Source organism: Hesperophylax consimilis, chromosome 11 (genome assembly GCF_061612785.1).
Source record: "Hesperophylax consimilis isolate HC1 chromosome 11, BYU_Hcon_1.0, whole genome shotgun sequence".
Lineage (NCBI taxonomy): Eukaryota > Metazoa > Arthropoda > Insecta > Trichoptera > Limnephilidae > Hesperophylax > Hesperophylax consimilis.
Window position 1 is genome coordinate 1647241 of NC_142846.1, and position 18416 is coordinate 1665656.

At 37.6% G+C, this 18416-nt stretch overlaps 1 protein-coding gene across 1 annotated transcript in view; it reads right to left on the reverse strand.

Moving 5' to 3' along the window:
* Positions 1–6279: 6279 nt before the first annotated feature.
* LOC149419624 (cathepsin L1-like) overlaps positions 6280–18416 on the reverse strand; it is a 138482-nt gene continuing 126345 nt past the window's right edge. Inside the window, exon 7 of the mRNA XM_089637509.1 lies at positions 6280–6354. Coding sequence (XP_089493635.1) covers positions 6280–6354 — 75 coding nt within the window. The remainder of the gene's footprint in view (positions 6355–18416) is intronic.

Consider the following 18416-nt stretch of genomic DNA (forward strand, 5'->3'; position numbering starts at 1 on the left):
CACCGCCAAAAGATATAATTTGTTATTATTTGCCACACCATGCAGTGATAAAGGAGTCTAGCACGACAACCAAAACCAGGGTCGTATTTGACGGATCAGCCAAGTCATCAACCGGTATATCATTAAACGACGCCCTCATGGTAGGACCAGTTTTGCAAAAGGAGTTATGTGCACAACTATTGTTTTTCAGAAAGCACCAGTATGCATTAACTGTCGACATCGAAAAGATGTATCGTCAAATATTGGTGCAGCCGGAGGATAGAGATTACCAGCGCATAGTCTGGAGGGACTCTCCGGAAAAAGATATCCGGCACTATCAACTCAATACTGTTACTTACGGTTTGGGACCATCATCCTTTCTGGCTACCAGATGCTTGGAGCAGTTAGGAACAGAAAATCAGGAAACATACAAAAAGGTCAGTCAAATCTTAAAATACAACGTTTATATGGATGATCTAATAACTGGCGACGAAAATGAGGCAGACTGCCTCACTATTAAACATCAGTTAAGCAGCATTTTGGCATCTGCTGGCATGAATTTACGAAAATGGAGATCAAATTTACCCTCTATAAGTTCGAAACCAGAGAGTGATACAGATATGTTTATTACTGATAACCCCAAGGAAAAGAAAATTTTAGGGTTGTCATGGAATAACCAGCAAGACCATTTTCAGTACATTGTAGAGCCCTTAGAAACGTGCGTTAAAAGCAAACGCCAAATGTTATCATGTATCGCTTCTACTTTCAACCCCCTGTGGCTGATAGCACCTGTAACTTTAATCGCAAAATTGATAATGCAAGGTTTGTGGCAAACTAAGATTCAGTGGGACGAAGATGTTCCATCTGACCAGATGAATGAGTTGAGAGATGGCCAGCTTTGAAAGTCGCTGACTAGAGTACTATCAATCATAACCTGGTGTACTTGCTCCTGACTTCCTTGACCATGATTTGTATACTCTTTTACACCCTCGCCAGATTTTGCTGATAATTGTTCTTCACCCAGCTCAGATGATAAACACCAGACCCAGGAGCAGCAGCTCCCATCTTTGTAGATACCTTGGAATGACAAATATTTTTTTTTTTTTGCTATGGAAATTATAGCTTCTACCAATTCTCCGTTCTTTCATACTTTTGTTTTATTTTTGCTTCATAATTTTCTTTATAGTTTCCTCACATTTCTCTTCTGCTTTCTTTTCTTATATTTTGTTATTCAGGTTATACACCCATATAGAAGAAACCTTTAGGGGCAACACGAGTCCGGGATGAAACTGAACATCAATGTTCTGTCAATGTCCATTTTCCCCACAAGGGGGTGGATAAACCTCGTCCCCTCATACGGCCAACGGACAGACCCCGGAAACAGGATATCCACAAACCTACCGCGCCTCGCCCGAGGACAGTAGCAGGTTTGAGGGATGGTCGGTCGACCTTAGGGGATCTTCCTCCCCCCCTCCAACGACTCGACGCATCTCTCCCTAGGGTCTTCGGGTATCCACTCCCCCAGCTCCCAGCTACACTTTCTTCAGGGCACCACCGAGAAATCGGCTAAAGGGAGCGGTCCCTTGACTTCGTAACCGATCAACCCAATCACCAACTGACTCGCCTCGGGACCGCCGAGAAGAATGTGGATTATTCCTCTCCGGACCAGCACCAGATGTTTTTCTTTTATAATTTTGTTTTCTCTAAATTACTATGCACATACTATGTAGAGAAACAGTCTACACCAGTTGTTTTTATTTTTGTATTTATTTTACTCCCCTTCTACTAAAATAGAAACAGAGGCAAGTACTCTACTAACAAACTAACATTGTACACATTAAGCACTCGCAGACTGCTTTCTTAAAAACGTATGCGGGGACATTCGAGGTTTCGCTTCGTTCTTATTAAATGTAGAGTCGTTCTTAACAAAAAAATTAGCGTCCTTGCAAGAGCCCTGAAGGGGTAACCAAAAGTTACCTATACCGGGGCAGGTAAGTGGTGGGATCCTCGAATGACCAGATGAATGCATGGAATTCATATATAAATGAATAACCTCTTTTGAATAATTTAAAAATACCGAAAAAAGTAATTTGCAAACATCAAGTTAAACTGCATCTGCATGGATTTTGTGATTCGTCAGAAAAAGCCTATGCAGCTTGTATATATATATAGTCTACGGATGAATCGGGAAACACAACTTCTAATTTAGTCACATCAAAGTGTGATGGTCAGTAGTAGATGTGTTCAAATGCACGGAATATAGTTATAAGAAGGCTATAATAACATACCTCTGTCGTAATTATCAATGTTATTAGGCATAATACCATTCTATTCATAAGTTATCACAGAACCTAAACTATGCACTTACATCAGATATCAGACAGAAGAGTGTTATCTAATAATTTTATATACTTAATCAAAACTATAATTTTTCCCAAAATTGTTATGAGATGTCTTACTGACAGCCCTGATTCAATAGAACTAACTCTTAGTTCTCAGCAAATTCAACCAAATTCAATATTGAAGGTAACAATAACCTCAATACTAAACTACTGTACGGATTGAAAATAAAAATGCTATTGTACCTATGTATACCAGATGTTATTCGTGTTTAATTTTCAACATAATTTCTCAGTAATTATTCTGTTTAACATAATACTGTTTCGCTCCTGTGAACCACTGTAAACATAAATCATGTATATTGTAAAAGCCTTTTACGGCGTCTAAATAAATAAATAAATAAATAAATTTGCACTTTTCTGGATTCGTGGACAGCCAGCAAGGTGGAACACATTTGTGGCGAATCGGTTATCTGAAATCCAGGAGTCCAGTCAACCCGCACAATGGAAACACGTAAGATCGGAGGATAACGCGGCGGATGTTTTATCCAGAGGCGCTAAGGTGTCGCAACTACTAAAGTCTGACATTTGGTGGCATGGGCCCATCTGGTTGACGTTAGGCGATTACCCGATTACCAGCAGTGAAGTTACACCGTTGGATCTGCCAGAAGAAAAATTAAAAATAACTTGGATTAAAAATAAAAATGGATTGGGAAATATTTTCCAGATACTCTTGCTTAACCAAATTGCAAAGAGTGGCAGCCTATATGTTACGATTTATTTTTAATGGCAGAAATTTTTTGTCGAGGCGTGGAGGAGCGCTAACTGTCTACGAATTGGAAAATTCGCTTCACATATTAATATCTCGCGCTCAATGTTTTGCATTCCCGGAAGAGACGAGGGCTTTACAGGCCAAGGGTAGTGTAAGGAATAGTAGTAGGTTGAAGTCATTAAATCCTTATTTGTTTAAGGATTTAATTCGGGTGGAGGGTAGGTTATCCAACGGAAAAATGATATCGGAAAAATAACAACAACACCCCATAGTATTACCTTCACATCATAAACTAAGTGAGCTTATTGTCAAGCACTACCATTATTCATATTTACATGCAGGGACGCAGGCATTGTTAGCGTTAATAAGAATGAAATACTGGCCAATTATGGGTAAAAACTGAATTAAAAAGATTCTGAAATACTGTATTATATGTTTTAGATGTAACCCAAAAACAGAACAACAACTGATGGCAGACCTACCGGCCGAACGAATAACGGAATTTCGTCCATTTCAATTGTCCAGAGTGGACTACTGCGGCCTCATTATGATTAAATCAGGTGTTAGCCGTAAGACTCACAGCGTAAAATCTTATATATGTCTATTTATATGTATGGTTTCCAAAGCGATACATTTAGAAGTAGTAATGTCTTTGAGCACTGATAGCTTTCTAAATGCGTTTAAACGTTTCATTTTGCGAAGAGAAAAACCCAGTAAAATGTTCTCAGATAACGCCACTAATTTTAGGGGAGCGAATAATGAACGAAGGGAAATCTTTGAATTGTTGGAAAATTCAAATGAAAAAATCGATAAATACTTAGCCAATTTATCTATTCAGTGGAAGTTCATACCAGCAAGGGCTTCGCACTTTGGTGGACTTTGGGAGGCAGGGGTCAAATCAGTAAAATATCATTTGAAAAGGGTTGCAAATACTTCACTATTAAAATATGAGGAATTTAGCACAGTATTATGTCAAATTGAATCATGCTTGAATTTCCGTCCCCTCTGTCCGCTATCCAATGACCCCAAAGACCTAAATACCCTGACTCCTGGTCACTTTCTCACTGGAACGAGTTTAGCAGCAATCCCGGAGCAGAACTTGCAGAATGTGGCAGTCAATAGACTGAATCATTACCAAAAATTAAATCAACTAATACAATCCTTTTGGTCGAGGTGGCGCAAAGAATACTTGGCTGAGCTGCATACCCGGACGAAATGGACTGGCAATCACCAAAGGCAGCTGCAACCAGGCCAGATAGTCATTTTGAAGGAAGATAACGAGCTTCCTTGCTTTTGGAGGCTAGAACGAATGCACGCTGTACACCCAGGACCTGATGGAAGAGTACGGGTAGCTACCATCAACACAGCACAGGGAACAGTCCAGAGGGCAATATCAAAATTATGCCTATTGCCAATTGAGGACAACAAATGCGGAGACCACCTACCCAAGACGGACCACGGAGATTAAAAAGCGACCCGGCAGCACCAATACACAGTGTGGTGCTAACAAGCAGAAGAAATATCAGAAAAGCTGAGAAATTTAAAATCAGACTTTATGTGAAAAACAATCAAAAGTAAGAAAAAAAAATAAAGAAAAAATTCAAAATGAATAAAAGTGGTGGAGGTCGTGACCTCTGGTGAAACTATAGTGAGAAATTGGTCTAAGTGAAAAGTCAAGATGATAATTTAATCAAAGAAAAGTGAAGAACACTGCAAGTGCCCGTTCAAAATGTGATACAAAATTAACCGTCCTGGAAGGAAGACCTGGCCCAACCATCATTGTATTGTGTTTATCCTAAAATTAAATGTTTTATTATTATAGAAATTATTGATTTGATTCTTTATCTTAACTTTAATTAGAGCTAGTAAAATATGAATTGTTAGTTAATTTAATATGGTGTGAAGTATTTAAAGTTATTTATATTGTCAGTTATCCTTAGTATTATAAGTAATTTTATTCGTATTGTTTTTTCTTAGTAATTTTATTTGTGTAGTAAAAAAAAACTTTATTGCTAATCGTTTTTTTTGGCGGGATATATTGTAATGGACCTGTTTGGGGTATAAGAACGTAAAATTTTTTTTTTTCATAAATTAAAATACGTTCAGAGAATAGGGAGAAACGAACAGACTATGGACATTTTTGGGACATCCTAGAAGCTTTATTATAGAAACCATTCTAAGGCAGAAACGAAGCGATACCCAACCATCGATAACGAAAAAAGGGGGTGACGGTTTGGTGGAAGAAGAGGGTGTTTTAGAATGTTTTGGTCCAGAAGACATATTACGAGGCGATCCTCGTAGAGAGAATTGTTTACGTTCGCTGAAGTGCTGTTTTAAGTGGCGACAGTGAACACAAATTTTAACTTAAGATAGGACGTTTGGCCGAAATTGCCTAATTATATTAACACGGGGGAGATGCAAGTTGGGTAATTAAGAAAAGACATAAAAGTAAATGGGTCACGAAGTCTTTGATTAACGATAAAAATTTTACGACATTTTTTGCGCGTAAACAAAGTTACGGGGGTAAAATATTGAAATTCCTAGATGAAGCGAGAAAAGAGTATATGGGTTGGGCTAAGACTAGACGCAAAAAACTGTAAAAACAGGGATGTACTGGGCGTAGATCACCGAAAAGAAAGGACCGGGAATCGAAAAGAAACCCGAAAGGTAGTTTAGCTCATGATTGAAGGGGTTTCAACGACTCGGGTAGTGGACAGCGATGGGTTACGAAAGATTACCAGAAGAGATGCGGCGGATATCACGAAAAGAGTCAAAACAGGTAGGCGAAATTACAAAAACGTGTCGGATCAAATTTCGGAACGAATGCCTACGTATGTCATCACCGAGGGGAAGGTATATGTGTCCTGGGATCACCCACGAATCGTGTAGACACCAATCAAATGCTAGAAGGCAGCACACAAGGAAGGATACTGTATTGCGCAAGCGCTGGACATAATAGGTGAAAAGCTTCCGTTAGTTGGGATAATTTATCGATTATATTATCGATATCAATAGCGAATTTCTCGGAAAGATTTCAAAAACAACGATATAGAAATAAGCTACACCTAGTCTAAAGGCCGGAAATCAACCAATATTACGGACACAACACGTGTACGAGAAAAAATAATCAAATAATTTTGCGCAATAGTCTACATCGCCGAATATCATTTACGGGAGGGCGCCCGAAGGTCAGGCCGCCGAGTACGCGTCTGTACCCGCCTCGGCGGGTTGGTAGATGTTTACCTCAAATCGGAAGGCGGGAACCTAAAAACCTGAAACAGGGTTATGCAATTCCAAACTTAACGGGGAGTGAAACCTCGAATTCATAAAGACGAAAGTCGCACAAATTTTAAGTCGATTTATTCGAAAAAAACATTATTAAATAGCGTTGTTTGGAGAAAATCAGGGTTCTTTTTCGTTTTAACTTGGTTGGAGTCGGTCTCCGAGAGCTTTTACGTCGCGACAGCTTTTGGTGTGCTATTTTTAAACTAAACTGATATTTAAATGTAGTGAAGTTGTGTATTTAGAAAATCAAGGCATTCTCACGAAGTAAAAGTGGTTTTAATATCAATTGAAATAATTGAATTGTTTTAAAATTTAATTAGATTCAACCAAAAAAGGGTAAACTCATAATTAGACAATACTAAATTCGCGGGTTGGAGTCCCTTGGTTATGACTAATATAAAACGATGAAACTCAACTGCAGTAATGTTTAATAAATCACATGTGGACCTTCTGGTCGAAATTAATAATAATTCTTTTTCAATATATAAAAACGTAGAGTAAATTGCTCATTTGAATTGGGGGTATAGACAGTGTTTTCTTTGCGAGCACGGGAAGGATTTTAACGGTTTACACGATATAAGAATTTAGTGAAAAAAAATCGAAGTGAACGTGGCAAATAATATATGAAAGGTTTTAGGGAAGGGGAGGGGGTCGGTGACTCTCCATAGGAGAACGGCGCTATACAAATTACCGATAGTTCGCAATAAAACACGGCTGAAGTTACTCCCGTGTTTTACACGCCCATACTCAAAGGGGGGCTTCTACTCATTCCTGCCTTGTGAGTTCCTGGACGTGGATTAATGTACATGTCGTCGATATCCCGACTGGACTGGTAATATTACGATTTTGGGTAAGTGACCTTGCATGAATATATATTTCCAGAACGTTAAAATTGCGACAAAGATGGGGCTGCAACCAGCGGCTCGGACAGGGCTGCGATACCAATAAGATAGTATCACATTTAGAACTGTTTGCTTGCTTCTAACAGCTGTGTTTAGCACGAGGCCAATGACCTACTTATTCGTAAGCAGTTAGTGTCGACGCACGACCCAAAAAGGAAGAAAAGGGACCCCCATAAATCACTTGACGACCGTGTCTGACGACAAAAGTCGTACATTCTACCGAGTTGGCAGCCGCGCAGAGGCACCTCAAATCAACATGGAAGCAACTAGCTGCAACCAACTCATGCTCAAAACAAAAAAACAATCAAATTAATAATATTTGTATAACCTTATATGTTCACTAACAAATTCCCAAATACCTTTGGCCTCGGCTTAGGACTCGCCGTTGGAGTATGTTGTCCGTAAGCTGTCTTGGAAAAGCACACAACTTCCTCAGCTCAGAAGATTTTCTACTTTCCTCATCACGCGATTTCGGGGCGTCAACGTTGTATGGAGAATCACGAAGAGTTCGGAAGGTCATCCCTTTTCGCGGAGCCGGGTCGGGTGAGAGGACACAAAAGGCAGTATGAAAATTAATGTCAAGTTGGAATGTTTGGGCCTTGGTTCGCTGCGAAGGCGTTTAACTGAACGGGCTCCAAGTCTTTCAAAATCGCGTGGAGGGGACGTCGGCGTGATGAACGAGGGTTCAAAATCGGAGGGCGAACACATACTAAAGCGAGGTTTACCCGGAGGTTGATGCAACTCAACTGGAAATCCCTCGAGATCTTTTGTAGCAGCCTTCGTGAGGTAGATAGTAGGCCTGGCGGCTAGTGGACGTTGAAATCCCCACCAGAACAAACCTACTTGAAACATGCACGCGTTTAGCATCATGACAAGGGACGCAATGAAATTCCCCTTTTACAGTCAGTAACGTAGTCCGTCGGAAGAAGCGGTGTTTTACCTCTCCCTCTGACGTGAGCGGTCCGGAGGTGTCAGGGCGACTATAAGAAGAAGTTAGACCAGACCTCGGGGAAAGCCAGACACGTATTGGTTCTTGGGGTTTTGCATTTGGAAGAATAGCGACCATTTCATTTGGGGCAGTGAGGTGCCGACCCAGTTTGCAAAAAACCTTTTTCTCGTCATTCAATTCGTTCCCATCTTCCTTTTCTCTCGTTTCCACTTCCATCCACGACATCCAAAGTTTACTAACCACAGATAAATCTATCTATCTAGTTTCAGTACACCATTACAGAGGTCGACGAGGGAGTCCCAGTACTTATGCGGAAACAACACCCTATTCAACGAAGGGTCTAATAGCGCGTGCAAAAAAGGGAGGGGGGGTACGGTTCTATGTCACAATCTAGAATTTATAAACACGGGGACATTAGATAAGGACGGGGATATAAGGAATTTATTGTAGATCAACCCCAAAGCGAAGGCCTTATTTTACTGTGTGCAATATCACAGGGGCGGGGGATATTCAGAGTTAGCTAGGCTCAGCACGATATAATTTTGCAAAAGCGAAACTGAACGCTGGAGAGAAAGAGGTATAAAAACCTCATTCAAGCGAGTTAGGACAATTATGAGTTCGAGTCAACACAAAATGTTTAAAATTGAATAATGCAGTTTTTATCTAGGACTCACACCTCTCCAAGTAGATAAAATTGAATTGTATGTAACCAAGATAGTTAGTTGTAGAAATTATGCATAGATGTCGGTAGGTGCAAACTCCCAAGTAAGATTATAAAGGATCAGATTTTCACTGAACCGTTCTCTTTTTTCGCTAGCGCTTTTAATAGTAAAGACAACCTCCTTGGTCTGTCTTGGGTAGTTTAGGATCTCCTGATATTCACAATGTAATTGGGAATAGAGCAAATATAAGTCAAGAGTCCTTTTAAAGTTTCTGATGTGTTATCATTTACAAATTCCTTGCATTCAAAACTTAACAATTAAATAAAGTTTTTTTTTTTGCAAAAAAAATTTTTTTTTTCATATTTAATCTGGCAAAAAAAAAGTGAAGTGTGTTGTGCCTTGAGGTTTCTTCTCCCTCCTGATCTTCCAGGAGTCACTTTTCGCTGCTTATTTCCAGATATTTATAAACTTTTTTTACTTTTGTCATTTTCCATACTATTATTGTAGTTGTTTACTGTTGTGAATAATGGAGGAAAATTTCCCTCCTGGACCCCCTACAAAGCCCCCAGATCCCTCTCCAGGCCCCCCAGACGGGGAAAATGGAGAAATTTCTGACAGTGATTCTGTCATTTTGACTTCTACCAAAAAAAGGAAATTTACTCCTTCTTCCCCAATAAAACTTGACTTTCCTTCGACTTCACAGTCCCCACCAGCACTTTCTCAACTTCCTCCAACAAACTTTTATTCTCCTCATTCCCGTGGCCCATTCATAGTATACGCCCAAAAAACTGAGCAAGGAAAAACCATCCACCCTCTTGAATTTGGCAAATTCCTATCAAATAGCAAGAATCTTTCAATCAAACCTGGAGGTGTAAAAGCCGAGGGTCGCTTCCGAATCTCCGTCGAATTCCTCTCAGGGTCAGCTGCCAACAGTTTCATCAAAAATATCTTCATTTCATCTAATTCAAAGTTCAAGGCATATATCCCTACTTTCAATGTCACTCGCATGGGCCTGGTCAGAGGTATCTCGACCGATCTGTCCATCGAAGAAATTCTGTCTTCATTTTCAACCCCCCAACACATTGGCAATCCCATTAAAGCCAGGAGGCTAAATTACAAGGACTCCTCTGAGGGTATAATTTCCTGGAAGCCCTCCCAATCTGTAGTTATCACTTTTGAAGGTCAATCTTTTCCCTCCCATATATATTTATTCTTCAACTCATTACCAGTTGAAATGTATACTTATCCCACCACTCAATGTTTCAATTGCTGCCGTTTTGGTCATACCAAAGCTGCATGCAGATCTCAACCCAGATGTTTTTAATGTGGAGAAAACCACGCAGCTGACCAATGTCCTTCTCCCTCCTCACCCAAATGTTTTAACTGCTCAGGCTCACATACAGCTATCAACACTTCTTGCCCAGAACAATCTCGCCAAAAAAATATTAAAATTTCTATGGCCTCTCAGAACTTGTCTTTTCTGCAGGCTTCTAAACTATTCCCGCCTGTCAAAAAATCATTTGCTGAGGCTTTATCCAGCAACTCCTCATCCAACCCTCTTCCCTCTTCTACAACAACTTCTTCTCGTTCAACTAAATTCACATACAAAAACGCTATCTCTAAACCGGCTCCTGGATACGATCAGCAACAACACAACTCACTGCTCTCAAATCCCAATGGTTCATCTCTTTCAAATGCCACAAATGGGTGTGCAAATAATTATAATCCGTCCTCAATGAACTCTCTAAAGCTTTCTGAAAAACTCTCCCAAGACAATTCTTCATTTATCCAAATTCTCATTATGCTTCTAATTGACCTTATTTCTTCTCAAACTAATCTACCGTCCAACGCTGCTACTATTATTTCCACATTAAAATCATTTATTCAAAATGACTCTTCAAGATTTCAAAATACTTCAGTGGAATAGCCGAAGTGCTATTTCTAACAAATCTGATCTCCTTAACCTATTAAATTCCAACTTTATTTCTTTGGCTGCTATCTCGGAGACTTGGTTTACTCCATCCACCCACTTTAATGTGGGAGGGTATTTCTGTCTCCGCGACGACCGCCCGGAAGGTTCGGGCGGTGGTGCTGCCCTTTTTATTAAAAAATCCATATCATTTTCCCCAATAAATAATATCAAACCCCCCAATGCTGACTTCCAAATGGTTGCAGCTAAAATAAAGGACACATCCTTTATGTCAGTCTATCTTCCCCCAACAGCCCACTTCAATGAACAAATTTGGTTGCAAATTGTAAGTCAACTAAGCCCTCCTTTCTTTATATTGGCGATTTTAATGCCCATTCCCCCGTCTGGGGTTCTGCTTTCTCCGACCGAGATGGTCAAAGTGTGATGGATTTCCTAGATCAATCCAACCTTTTCCTTTTGAATGACGGATCTCCTACTAGGATCTCTCGCCCCAGCACAAACCCCAGTGCAGTGGATCTCTCGATATGTTCTATTAGTCTGGGTTCTCTCTCCTCTTGGGTGGTGTCCCCCGACCCTTGCTCCAGTGATCATTTCCCAATCACCATTACTTTGGCGGCCGGCATAGTCCAGTGGTAACGCATTGGACTGCCATTCCGAAGGTCGCGGGTTCGAACCCGGCGTTCGCAAATAAATTTTATTTGATTAATTTCTGTTATTTCACAATTAATCAATTAAAATAATATATAGTAATATGGTATATTTGCGGCACGTTCCAGAGTGGAAGATACTACCAGTATCGCCCTGGTGTAAGACCACCATTCAGAATTGAAACGTTGCTCCAAATGGCTTTAGCCGTGTTTAGTGACTAGATCTGAATAGCCAGGTACTTCCCCACCTTCCTCTTTCCCTTCCCCACTTACCTTCAGCCTCACAACATCCCCCAATTGGGGATGCCATAGTCTCACTGGCTCCAGACGGGAGCAGTTGGGACTCTTGTGAGGTATTCACTATAAAAATAAAAAATAAACTTATCAAACTTCTTTCCAATTGGACAAGTCTCATATTTTGACAAAGATTAAAACGAAACACACCAAATGGGATGAATTTAACTCTCATATGGACAAGTTCCTACTAAATTTACCCGCCACCGATATATTTTCCGTCAAAGATGATTATAATAACTTCAAATCAATGCTCATAACTGCAATAAAGAAATCAAATCCTCCCCCTAAAACTAAATATCTTTTAAAAAAACTCCCTCCAACTCCCTGGTGGGATGAGGAATGTTCCAAAGTAGTAAGAATTTGGAAAGCTAAATCTCTTTCCTATCGTCACAATATTTTGTTCCTCATTTTCATCAATGATATAACCAATTGCTTCAACGATGTCGAGGTATTGCTCTTTGCAGATGACGTCAAACTATACAAGAAAATAACTGATATAAATCATTGCCATATACTACAGTCAAATATTAGTAACTTTAGAGATTGGTGCGTTCAAAATAATTTATTTTTAAATGTAGTAAAGTGCAAAACCTTGACTTTCTTCAGAAACAAAAATCCTGTTTTATTCGAATATTCCATCAATAACATAGCTTTAGAAAGAGTCACGGAAATGAGAGATCTTGGAATTATTTTCGATGAAAAACTAAGTTTCACCAATCATATCCATCAAATTGTGAACAAAGGTATGAAAACACTAGGCTTTGTATTAAGAACAACTAAAAACTTTAATTCTTTGCAAGCCATTAAACTATTATACGTATCTCTAGTAAGAAGTCTAATTGAATATAACTCAGTAGTTTGGTCTCCATCTTATAAAATTCACATTAACAACATTGAGCGAATACAAAAAAAATTTCTACGTTTTATAAATTTTAAATTAAATATCCCTGTCGAAGACTTAAAATACAATTTCTTACTAAATACTCTAAAAATACATACATTAGAAGATAGACGTAAAATAAACGATTTAACGTTCTTATTCAAAAGACTTAACTCTAAATTCGACTGTTGTGAACTCCTGCAACTTATAAACATACATACACCCACAGTAACAACACGACAAAATACAATATTCTACAGCAGCACACATAAGCGTAACTACATTGCCCACTCTCCGATACAACGACTTCACACCATGGGAAATCATTACTTGGGTGATGTTGACATATTCAATACCAACTTGGCAAGTTTTGTGGATCATTTAAAACATTTATTTCAACAATACTCCTAAACAAATCATGTAAACCAACAAATAGCTGTAATTTTCTGTTTTTGTTTCTTGTGTTTGTATGACTTGTTGCATAGCTTTTATCAAATGTAATTTTATTCTTATTTTTTATGTTTGAAAGTATTTTTCAAATTAAAATTATACTACCAACCATGTAAAAGCCCTCTGGGCGTTAAATAAATAAATAAAAAAATATGACTATGGAGAACTATCTTATATACAAAAACGCTGAATCCAATGCCAAAAGGGTATTGAGGTCAAAAAAAAGATCTGGGTGGTACAACTTCTGCAGTTCAGTATCTCCGAACACTCCAATTTCGGAAGTTTGGTCTATGATCCTAAGATTTCGATCTTCCTTCAGTTCACCATCTCCTCGAGCGTCTCATTCTAAATGGATAGATGAATTCTTGGACAAAATTGCCCCCCCTTCTGTACCTAACTTAGATGAAATAACGCCAATCTATAATACTCTTATGTCTAATCATTGGCAGGACTCTCCACTCACCTTAATTGAGCTAAAAAAATGTTTATCAATAGTCAAGGACTCATCTCCAGGCAGAGATGGTTTACCCTACAGCATAATCAAAAATAGTAATGATAATGTTCTAAACCACTTCTTAAGCATCTTAAACAAAATCTTCCAGACTGGTATAATGCCTGATGACTGGAGTTCTCAAAAAATCATCCCTATTTTAAAAACAAACAAATCACCAAATTCTGGATCCAACTACAAGCCAATCGCTCTTTCATCCACCCTCAGTAAACTTTATGAAAAATTTATTAAAAACCGATTAGAATTTTTTGTCGAGAGTAAACAGCTTCTCTCTAGATCTCAATTTGGATTTAGGAAAAAAAAATCCACTCAAGATAACCTTGCCATCATCAGCACTGATATTAATTTATCAATTTCTAAACAGGAAGTTTGTCTTGCCGTCTTTATAGATATAGAAGGCGCCTTTGACAATGTTTCAATCCCAATCCTGAAAAAAAAACTTCTAGGCGTTGGCCTTCCCCCCATGTTTGTCCAATCTATTATTAATCTATTTCTAGAGAGAAAAATTTTCATTGAACTTCCAGATATTTCTCCTCAAAGTAGGTCTGTTTAGAAGGGTTTACCACAAGGCGATGTATTGTCTCCCTTACTGTATAATATATACACATATGATATGCATGTCACTATTCCCCCACAAGTAAAAGTTATTGAGTTCGCAGATGACATAGCTTTCTTCTTATCATCCAAAATCATCCCTCTCGCCGTCAAATATCTGAACGAAGCCATGAATGCCCTTTGCACATGGCTCACCTTAAATGGTTTTGAATTTTCAATCCAAAAGACTCAGTGTGTCACCTTCTCAAACCGCCATAAAAACCCCCCCCCGTTCAAATTTTATTTAAAAATTCTCCAATCTCCAACGCTTCTGAAGTAAAATTTTTCGGAGTAACATTTGATAGGAAACTTAAATGGTCTTCCCATATTAATAATTTAGTTACTAAATGCGAAAAAAATTTAAATATCATCAGATCATTATCTGGCGTTTGGTGGGGAGCTCACCCTACTTGCATTAAGTTGCTTTACAACGCACTTATTCGAAGCCATCTCGATTATGCCTGCCCACTTTTTAGTACTGCCTCAAAAAATGTACTTGATAAATCAGACAAAATTCAATCTAAATCTTTGCGAATTATAACTGGAGCGATGCAATCGTCACCCATCAATTCCCTTCAAGTAGAATGTTCTGATCCTCCTCTTTATTTAAGGCGTCAACTATTTGCTGACTTATTTGTTCTTAAATGTTTAAATTCTAAATGTCATCAGGTTATCCCCAGCGTCTCTTTGTTCATTGACTCAACCCATTCATCTACAATCAGAGCTTCAACTAAACCTCTTGCTGACATCTGTAAAAATTTTAAGTCTCTCTCAGAGCTTCACATCATCCAAAATGATCTACTTCCCTTATACAAATTAAAATATAGTCACGTCACCCTATCCTCAACAATATTAGAAGAGATCGGAATTCTTAAAAGTCATTCCAAACTCCCGGCCCGAACTGTCAATAATATGTTCAATGACATTATTTCATCTAAATGGCCCAACTTTTCTCTTTTATTTACTGATGGATCCAAATCTCCCGACTCTCCTAACTGTGGTATAGGTATTAACGTTTACCACAATAATTCTAATGACAGAATATTTCATTCAATTTCAAATCAATTTTCAATATATTTTCAGCCGAGTGCATTGCAATAATAGAACCTCTCAAATATATAATCAAAAATAATTTTGAACATTCCCTCGTTCTCTTTGACTCTCTCAGTTCCCTCCAAAAACTTAAATCCAGTCCTCTTCTTCATCCTGATGATCACTTTGTATGCCTTATTCGAGAGATGATAGCCTCCATTCAAAGCTCTGGTAAAACTATAACTCTGATTTGGATTCCTGGACATGTTGGTATCATGGGTAATGATATTGCGGATGCCTTGGCAAAACAAGGAGCGTCCAACCCTGTTGTTACCCTCGTAAACCACATTCCCTTATCTGACATTTTTTCCATCATCACAGATAGATCCCGCAATGTTTGGTTGGAGTATTGGCACATTGCTAGTCAATCCAAGGGAGCCTGCTATGCCTCAATACAAAGGACTATTGCATCAAGACCGTGGTTTCAGCAATTCCTTCATTTTTCCAAAAAAGAAATTTCTTCACTCATTCGAATGAGGATCGGACATTGTTCCGTTCCTTCTCATCTTTTTAAAATTCACGTCGTTGACTCCTCAGATTGTGCATTCTGTGGTCTAGAAGTGGGAACTTTAGATCACATATTTTTTGGTTGTCCCTCTCTCAACAAATATCCTCTCTTCTATCAAGCCTTATCTAAAATTGCCTCCCCTCCATTCAACATCTCATCTCTTCTAAGTCTGAACTCGACTCCAATTTTTATTATAATTTTGAAATTTGCCCATTTAAATAAAATTACTATTTAAATTCCCCTTTCATTTCTCAATAATTTTAAATGTTGGCCAAGAACACCCTTGAAGGGTGAAAGCCAGAAATAGTATTAAAAAAAAAAAAAATCTCGACGAGGCACAAGTTAACATTATCCAATTGAGCTAAAACTTTCCAAATATAATTTTCTATAGAAATTGAAAATTTTAGGGGGTCAGGCCGGCATTAGGACCAAAATATTTTTTCACCTTATACCTTGTAACCACCATAATTTATTGTGCTTAAACTTGTTGTATTTGTATTTTCAATATGTAAACAATAATTTAACCTAAAATAATGGATTGCTGTATGGAAACCTATATTAAGCATTTGCATATAAGCAAAACATAGACAAAATGGAGAAATAATTAACAAAAAATTCTGCCTCAATACAGGTTCGCCTAGTGAGGCAGGTTATACACAACCTAAAATATAGTATATTATGCCATTTTTATATAACACTCTTACATTCATATCTACTTTTTTCTTATATTAGAAACTGCTGTATTATTGTAACATTATTCTTTCAACAATTTCATTTTTTCTAACTGACATATAATTATACAACTAACTAATGATATATTATAATATAATATTATATTCTGTAATTTTTTGATGAAATTAATAAATAAATAAAAAAAATAAAAAAATTTTAAACGTTCGATTATTGTAATACACCCCCCGTACTGGATGTATTATGCATAAAGATAATAATACATTATTAAAACGTAAAGTAATAAATTTGTTCTACCCGCATTATCGATACTTAACCCTTTACGGCACCCGCGTTGAGTTAACCCTATCGGCATCAAAGGTAATTTATTGAATAAAATTAAATATTATTTTATTTATTTCGGGTAAATATCATTATTATAATATTTTTACCGCATTATTATTTCTATAGGTTCATATTCAATAAAATAACGGAATTATAAAATGGCCACAAGCGCGTCCGGGTCGTCTCGTGACGAAAGACTTCTGAAACGTTTGAATGCAAAACTTGGGGCTAGTTTTGCATGTCTACAATCGGCCTTCAACAAGATGAGGAAGGTTTCTGAAAGCGTTAGCAATCGGCAATCTTCTCTATCAGGCGCAAGTACCTAAGAAAGAATTCAGTCCGAATTTATAACGTTTCTTGATGAAAGGGTTACTTGTGAACTGGAATTTAATCCAGAAGCAGTCGCTGAATATTCCCAATTAAATTTTTTTGAGGAAATCTTCCGCATTATTAAATATAGCGAAGCAAACCTTCTGACCAATCCAATTGAATCGAATTGGATATTTAATTGACCAGTCAAATTAAATATCCACCTTTAGAAATAGCATGCTTTAACGAAAAATTAAAAAAAAATTGCCTCTTTTCTATGAGACTTATATCTCGGTAATTCATTTAAATCATTCGGAATCAGGATAATTCTGAAAAGATGCAGTATCTGATGTCCAAGTTGATGGAAAAAGCATTAAATATTTGCAAAACTATCACACCTACTGGTACAAATTACCAAGTGATTTGGGACGCATTGTGTACCAAATATATCCACGCGTTCTCGCTGAGCCATACTTCAATCGATTGCTGAAAATACTTGCAGTTACATCGGTTACGCCCGTTTCTTAACAATTGCAGAAACATAAGCGACTAACATCGCCGCACTGAGACAGTTACAAATTAAGGATCTCGCAGAATTCATATTGCTACAACTTAAACATAAACGGGCCATAAACGTCTTGACATTGAAGGAAGAGAAGAAAAAAAAAGAGAAGACAGTGAAGGCTTTCGAATCGACTATTCGAAATAATGAAAATTTCCCATTCAAAAACTAATTGAGTTTATGAGAGGAAAACAACGAATTCTTAATCGCGCGCAAATCACACAACCTACGTCGAGCCGTCTTGGCTGAAATAATAATATTTCTGCAAAGACATTTATTAATATTTATTTATTTATACGTGGGCCTTTTCATACATAGTTTTTAAGAAAAATGTTATGAAGATTCTAAGTTCACAATAGTAACAGTAATAATACATTTAACCATATCCATTTGACATATTATAACAGCAAGTAAATAGTAAATGCATACAACAATTATTTGTAGGTATAAACCTCTTGAACAAAAATAAGAATATGTATTGTTAACAAAATATTGTGAAGATTATAGAAGTATAGAATAGTAAAAGCAATAATATTTCCTTCGCCATTTGATATATAAATGCAAGCAAAAAGCAAATGGAAACATGATAGTTTGTAGGTATAAGCCTGTTGTAAGAAAATAAGAATACGCCTACTTCTAAGGTATAAAGATGAAAATTGTTTATAAAAATGTTAAGTTTAGTAATACTAGGTAGTAGTTGTATTAACATAATATGTATGCGACACATAAAAGCT